The sequence below is a fragment of the Apaloderma vittatum genome, unplaced genomic scaffold, assembly GCF_000703405.1.
Source record: "Apaloderma vittatum isolate BGI_N311 unplaced genomic scaffold, ASM70340v1 scaffold1685, whole genome shotgun sequence".
Taxonomy (NCBI): domain Eukaryota; kingdom Metazoa; phylum Chordata; class Aves; order Trogoniformes; family Trogonidae; genus Apaloderma; species Apaloderma vittatum.
The window spans coordinates 26,908-34,480 of NW_009717444.1; the positions used below are offsets into that span (position 1 = coordinate 26,908).

A 7,573-nucleotide genomic window follows, 5' to 3' on the forward strand; every position below is an offset into this window, starting at 1 on the left:
GGTGCCATGACAAACATAGGAAGTCCTGAACGACAGACAGTCAAGCAGACAGACATTAGTATAGACCAGGCAATTATTTAGGCCCAGGAGGAAACTGGGGCTCCAAGACAAGAGGCACTAGGGAAGAGCGAAGGAAGGAGTGGCAGGGAAATGGGTATGGTTGGCTCTTGGCCGGCTTTGGGGCTTGTCCATAACAGAACTTATCCTGGGCATGGGAAACAATGGAAAAAACCCAAACCAAGGTAGAAGTTGAAGCAAGGGAGGAAAAGAGCAGGGAGTCATGGTGTCTTCTCCCTTCACTGACACCACAACCAAACAACAGGAGGCCATTGGCAGAGTCAAGGAATCCACAGAAGAAAATAGCAGTTTCTGATATTGTTCATTAGCCTTTTGTTCTGTTTTCCCCGTTTAAGCACAAGCCCGCTCAATACAAAATGATGAATGGAGGAGAAATGATTGGGATTCAGGGCTACCACCTGAACTTCTTGGAACTAACGTCTCCCTCCCTTATTCCTCTCAATAAAACTGCATCTCCTCCCACCGCAGCTGCCCAGCACGTGCCATAGCAGAGCAGCCTGGGGACTGGATACCACTGCGCTGTCTCGGTCTACACGGGCTTTACTGACTCCTTCAGGCAGCTGTGACTGGAAGCGAAGGGGGTCTCTGGATCTGGAGGTTGGGCTCAGACCCCAAAACTCACACCTAAGCTGCGACCAGGGAAAGCAAAGGCAAAACCGCGTCGGAGCATCCTCATACAACCCGTTACTGGGACGTTTGACGCTGCAGCTGAGTTTGGCTTCAGGCCCACGTCTCGCTGTGCTCCTCAAGCCAAGCCCAGCCTGCTGCTGAGGTGCTCCTTCAGCTCGGAGCAGTAACACAAGGAGATTGGTGGCTGTTTGTGTGCAGGAAGAGCGAGACTGTGAAGGGGACCCTCTCGCTGTGCTGTGGGTGTTCCTAGGGTGGTGTTAACCAGGGACCTGGGCTCACCCTCTAAGAAGAGGGAGAGCAGCTCCTTTTCTCCCAGGCGTTGGGTGGTTGTGGTGCAGCAGCAGGGGATGATCGGGGTCAGATCTAACACCTTTCAACTCGCTACGCTTCTCCCCACACATCAGGAGCAACTCTCCAGCATTAGTCAAGAATAACAGCGCTGACACCAGCAAGGTGCCACCAGCACAAACGTGGTGCAAACCAGGCAGCATCAGCCCCCATCCCGTGGAGCGACACCTCCTAGCACTGTTCCCCTGGTACTGCGATATCTTGGATTGCTTAAGGCAGGTTTTGGAGCACAGCAATGCAAACGACAAACCAGTTACACATTCCCAGGGCTTCCTTTCCCCGCAGCAACTCGCCGAAACATGAACTGAAGCAAAAGGGACGCTGCGCCCTCGCGACCGGCTGGCAGAAGTCCCCGTCCAAACCTGTGACCAGCCAAGCCATTCTAGCAACGGAAGGGACAAAGCAGAGCAAAAACCAAGCCAAAGGACCAAAGAAACGGGGGGACTTGAGCTCTTGGATGAGAAACTCTGCATCTTCTTCGTGCTGTCCCACCTCCATACCCTTGGCAACATTTCCCGTAGGGTAGCTGGATGTGCAGGACAGCCGTGAATGCCAGGAAAAGGGGGGCTGAAAGTATAATGCAAATCTCTGTTCTCCTTTTCGTTTGTTTGTTTCTGTTTGTCTGCTTTTTTTTTTTTTTTTTTTACATATATACACAAGTCCGACAATAAAACGTGGAACACAGTGCAACGTCTTGGCTGCGTAGCATCCAGGACTGGCTTAGTTGTGCATCGTGATGTGCCACAGGGACACACAGGATGGGTCAGTAAAATTGTGTCCTCGGCTGGCTTCCATAGAGGAGCAAACTAGTAGCTGTTCCCCTGGAAGAAGAGCAAAGTCCTTTTTAAAAGCTCACTGCAGTCTCTGGAGGGGAAGGCATTCCTCAGAGGTGCCGTGGGCTTGGGTGCCCGTTATGGTACAGCTTCTGTTTGATGTGCACCATGTTCCCGGTCGCCTCCTCGTACTGCCTGTGATGACGTTTTCTGAATTCCTTTAAGTTACAAAACTTTGGAATCCAAGACCAGGAATTGTCTGCAAGGCAGAAAGGAAAAGGAAGATATTACAGGAATGGCGAGACCCGTGTTCTGCTGCCTTCCCTGGCCAGAAACCAGGCAAGGCCACCCCAGAGCCTCACTCGCACCCTGACCTCGGGCTAACGATACAGGAAAGGTTCCACAAAGGCAACAACCTCTGCTGATCTCTGCTGACCCAGCTGCCATACGTACCACGCCTGGTCAATCCTGGCTCTTTTATTCCATCCTCTGAAACACTGGGCACCTTCTGCCCCAGAGCCAGTGCAGGTGTCGTGTTTTTAACCCAGTGTTCCAGCTCTCAGCCCATCAGCCTTTCCCCGCAGCAACGTTCCTGGTGCCGTTCAGTTTCACGCAAGCTTTGGGTCATTCCACCCAGATATAGAATGATAGAATAGTTCCAGCTGGAAGAGACCTTGAAGATCATCGATTCCAGCCTCTGTCCTAGCCCTACCGACCTACTAAACTATGTCCCCCAATGCAACAGCCCCCCGTCTCTTAAACCCCTCCAGGGTCGATGACTCAACCCCCTCCCTGGGCAGCCTGTTCCGATGGCTGACAGCCCTTTCAGTAAAGAAATTCTTCCAAATATCCCACCGGAATCTCCCCTGGCGCAATTTAAATCCATTTCCCCTCGTCCTATCACTCTCCACTAGGGAGAGCCCACCCCCGGCCCAACCCCACAAAGGAGCATTTGAAAGTCCCAGAGAATGATAAATTGTATAAAATTGAACCATTGCAACCAGTACAAAGACCGAGCAGGTGTGTGGCGGCTCTGACCACCACCGCAGCTACTATGAAGCATAAATCTGATGTCTGAGTGTCTATAGAATAGTTTCTATTTTAAGAAATCTCCTCCATCAGGAAGGAGCTATAAGTTATTCTGATAGACCAAAATTTAAGCTGATCAGGCCACAATGTGACATTGAGTCACTGCTAAGTGGCACTCATGTCTTTCAGGGAGGGCTCTACATCCTGTACCAGTACAGTATTTCGTATTACCCCTGCCCTAGCTCTCATTCACAGGCACCATTTCTTTCCTTAGAAGGAAATTTTAGCTTAGGTACCCATTCAACAAAGAAATAGGTAGTGGAATGAATAGGTCATACCTAAAAGCTCAATGTTCATTATTTTGCTCCAAATGCCCTGGTGGGTTTTTTTCAGATGTACTCAGCATAGCACACCAGCTCACTGTTTTCTCTTTGGGCAGAGCAGTTCCAGGCATGTAAAAAAAATTTACTGGAAAGAGCTGTCAAGTCCCATTGCATGGTAGACACTAGAAACCTCTTGTGTGGCTGAGCTGTGTGGTATCCAGGTCCAAGAAGGTGGGTTGGATGGCGATGCCACAGTTGTAGCTCACCTCTCCCTCACAAAAAGCAACATCTCTGAAGACCAGCATTGCTGTACTCACTGTCACATCTCACCCAAGGACAGCTCTTGCCAGCCCTGCTGACTTCATGAGCACTGATGAGCTCACAGCCACAGGCGATGCGATCAAAACCAGGTGTCACGGCCTCAAGATTGGCTGCGGTACCTTAGATCTCACTGGAAACTCTGACAATTAGCCTTTTGCTTGGGAAATGACAGCAACACAGCCTCAAGAGAGTCCTGATTCAGAAACTGCTCAAGCAGGCTGCTGGGGATTTGAGAAATTAATATCATTTTGATCTGAGTTTTTAGGAAGAGACAGTCCACTTCCCTAATTAGAATTTCATGCAGATTTACAGATGAATCTTTCTGTCGCTCACTCCTCTGCCTCTGAGTGGTAATTTAACAGACACCATCAGTCAGAGTTAGAGACAGCTTTGCAGGTACACCATTATGGAATTTCAAGTCATTCACTATTTTAATAGCTTCTCTTTCTTTTTTTCCCCTCCAGCAACTGAAGTCCATGGGAGAGCTGTGCTGAGAGAGGCAGAGAGGGTCTCTGCAGGAGCATCTGTTGGGCAGTCTCAGGGTGTTAGTTCGGGATGCTACGCTAATTGGCCCAAGGACTAACGAGTATGGCTAACATTTTTCCCTGCGGGGCTGATGTCACTGCTGAAAAACAACGTGACACATGTGGAAGAGCGGTGAGGCTGGAGAATCCTCAGCATTCCCGACACAGCACAGAGATATCTGCCACAAGTTCATACAAACAACGCGGGGCTGCACGTGCCTGGCTGCGAATCATATGCACAGGAAAAAAGAAATAAATTTAAAAAATCCAGATTTCAGTCGTTTTGTCTGGCCTGAAAATATTCTGCCCACGTGTGCAGCCGCACAACCACCATCTGCCAACCTGCCGATGGGCGAGCGTTTTGCTTTTCACCAAACCCCCCTCTGCACCCACACGCGCTTTACACTTCCCAAAGCAGAGCCCTCGAGGCTGGGATCCTCCCCTCGCTGTTCCCACATTCCTGCTCGTATGGAGAGAGCTGGGAAACGGCTGCACCAAACCCACGAGGAAAAAAACCGCTGCAAGACCGCCGACGTCCTCCCTCCTCTCCACCAGCCTCAGAGGACAGGGCAGGGGACTGAGGGAGGAGAAGGGAGCCCGCGAGGCTGCACTTACCATACCGTCGGCTGGTTCTCCAGGCTCGCACCGCGTAGTGGAGAACCCCATCCATCCACACCAGAAACCAGCTTATACAAAAGCCCAGCAAAAGTCCCAGCATCAGATCAATCTCTTGCTTGGTTACATTGTCAGTCACAAAGTAATTCTCCGAGGAGTCCACCACTGACTGATCCCCATCGTACGGAATAACATAATGGACATGATGCCTGTTGCAGGGAACAGAAACAGGGAAAAGCATGAGTGGAGAAGAGCAGAGTAATGTTTTCCCACCCAGCGCCTGCTTTTGTGGCCAGGGGCTGGTTTAACACCATTCCTTCAAATTTCTACCAACATCCCCAGGAGCAGAAGTGCTGTCTTGGCTTTTTGCGTTCTTGTCAGCAGAGGAATTAGCAGAGAGCAAGGCGGAGAAGAATAGAAACCTGAACCCACGCCTGGAACTTGTATCGCATTCCTGACACGGGCTCTCTGCGCCCAAGTTTGTCATCTGCAAAATGGAAGATAATATTAAGGACAGCGTGAGGCTGGAGGGGGTCACCCCCCCGGAGATGTAAAGGCCACGGCTGCATTCGTGTTCGCAGGCAGAGGTCAGCTCGCGCTTTGCTCCTGTGAACACGCGCGCTCCGGGAGCGCAGCCTCGCGACCATAACACGCTGCCTCACTCGAGCCCGTGAGGAAAACCCTCTGCAAGCATGGGCTGCGGAGCCTTCAGAGAGCTTTAGGTCTCTCTCAGGGGTTCTGGAGAGGCTGGCCCCGTGCCTTTATGCCAGAAGGGTGATTGGGTTCCTCTCTGCGATGAGACGATGGAGACCAAGCTTGGGATGACGCTGAACTGCTTGTGAGACTCTGGTTGACTTGGGAAAAAGCAGGAAGATGGGAGGGCTGGAGTGTGGGGGTTGTAGAGTATAAAAAACAAGGCAGGTCTGCGGGGGCTGAATGGGAGGGGACCAGCTGTGACAGGTGAGCCGAGCATGTGGGATGGGAGCATCCCAGGTGATGGGGGATGCAGGCTGCGAAGCAAAACTGGAAGCAAGCTGCTCTGGAGCCTCTGCATCTGCTTTAAATGGCTATTAACCTGCCCTGAGAGCAGCCAGGAGCGGGGAGGCTGCTCACGCTCTGTGCTTAACCATCCTGCCTGCTCCTGCTGCCAGATTTGGAGGCAAGAACTGCTTGGGCAGGTGCTGTCCCTGCTTCCAGGGAGCCCAGGACCAGTCGAGGTGTGCTCAGCATCCCTGCCAGCACTGCTGAGGCTGCGCGCATCGCGTCGGACCACCACACCAGTCCTGGCACTGCAGCACAGATGCGCCATCAGCGCTCCCAGCTCAAGACCAGGGCACGGTTGGATGGGTTCTCCCCTCCACCAGCATCACCTGCACTCACATCCCTCCCACATCCATGGACCCAGCGCTGCTCCCACATGCAGGAGAGGAGGTAATCGCTGGAGGCCTCTGAATATGCATGAGGTGCAGGTTGCTCAATAATCACGCCTGAGAAACGTCCAAATATTTACACAAACAAACCTCCACTCCAAGGAACCTACTGAAAACAGCCCTAATCTCAGCAATGACTTAATGGAGGCCACCTGCTCCAGAGGCACCAGCTCCCGGCACGTCAAGGCGCGTAGAGCTGGTGTTCGACCTGATGCCGTGGCAGCAGAACGGAGGTGGATCCACACTCTGATGGCAACTCAAAGCGGCCTCACAGGCCATGCCTCTTCTTGCTGGTTGGCTTGTAACCAGAGATTTTCCCTCCCTAGGGAGCACAGGGTGTGTAAGAGAGGGCTCTTGGAAAGGGGACTCGTTCATGAACAGGAGGGCTCCCATTAACTCCGTGAACACAGCCAAGAGACTTTGCAGAAGGCAAAGAAAAGGCTCACACATAACTCCCATCTGCCAGCCTGCCCCAGTCACTGCCAGGGATACCTGGTGGGTTCTTAACTTACTCGCTTTCACCTCTTGCAGTACAGAAACAGCCCAAGGGCTGAGCTAACCAACACCTCTGGAAACCTAGAGTCCTTGAACTGGAGAGCCTCAGCAGGAGGTGGGCTGCATCTCCTCTGCATCATTGTGCCACAACCCACGGGGCTGCCTAAAGCCTCCCCAAGCAGAGCATCACTAACGCAGCGACCTCTGGGGCTGAGAAGCAAAACTTCCCCAACACATCAAGGATAGACCCGTTCCTAGGACATGAACACAGGCCTCTCTCCTCACATGAGGTGGTTCCCATGGAGGCTCTCAGCCCTGTAGCAGAAGCGAGTCCTGAATTACACTCCCTCCGCTGCCAAACTCCCCCCAGCACCTGCAGTTGGGGATGTGCCCATGGCACTGGTGCACACACGCACGTGTACAGCAGGGCCCGCGGTGACACAGGGCACGGCACTCTTCTCATGGGCTTTGCAAGAGGGTTTATTTCCTACCACACAGTCTGCTTTCTTCACAGCTCTCGTTCTCTGCTTGCAGGGCATGGAGGGAAGGGACACGGTCACCTCTTCCCGGCCTCGTCCCTCTCCTCAGCGCAGGCTGACTCTGCACACTGCAGCAGGAGCTCCTCCAGCTCTCCTACCTTCCTCCGGGCATCACCGGGCTGAACGGCACCTTGGGAGGCCCAACACTCCTTTTGTGTTTGCAGCTCCCTTTCCACACGCAGAAGACCATTCCCAGAGCCCAGTGACTTCAGAGTCCAGACTCAGAGGCGAAGTCCCTGTTTCTGCCCTATAGCTTCCACAAATTCACAGAATCACCGAATGGCTGAGGTCAGAAAGGACCTCTGGAGGTCACATAGTCCAAGCCCCTGCTCAAGCAAGGCCACCCAGAGCCAGTTGCCCAGAATCACGTTCATGCAACATTTAAAATATCCCCAAGGAGGGAGACCACAATCTCGCAGCAGCCCGTCCCAGTGCTCAGTCACCCTCACAGCGAAAAAGTGGTTCCTG

General features: G+C 52.6%; 1 protein-coding gene across 1 annotated transcript in view; it reads right to left on the reverse strand.

Annotated features, from left to right (window-relative positions):
• Positions 1-1,939: 1,939 nt before the first annotated feature.
• The window catches only part of TMEM240 (transmembrane protein 240), a 12,960-nt gene continuing 7,326 nt past the window's right edge, over positions 1,940-7,573 (reverse strand). The window contains exons 2-3 of the mRNA XM_009869876.1: positions 4,642-4,850; positions 1,940-2,088 (exon numbers count right to left, since the gene is read on the reverse strand). Of these exons, the coding sequence (XP_009868178.1) occupies positions 1,940-2,088; positions 4,642-4,850 (358 nt within the window). The remainder of the gene's footprint in view (positions 2,089-4,641; positions 4,851-7,573) is intronic.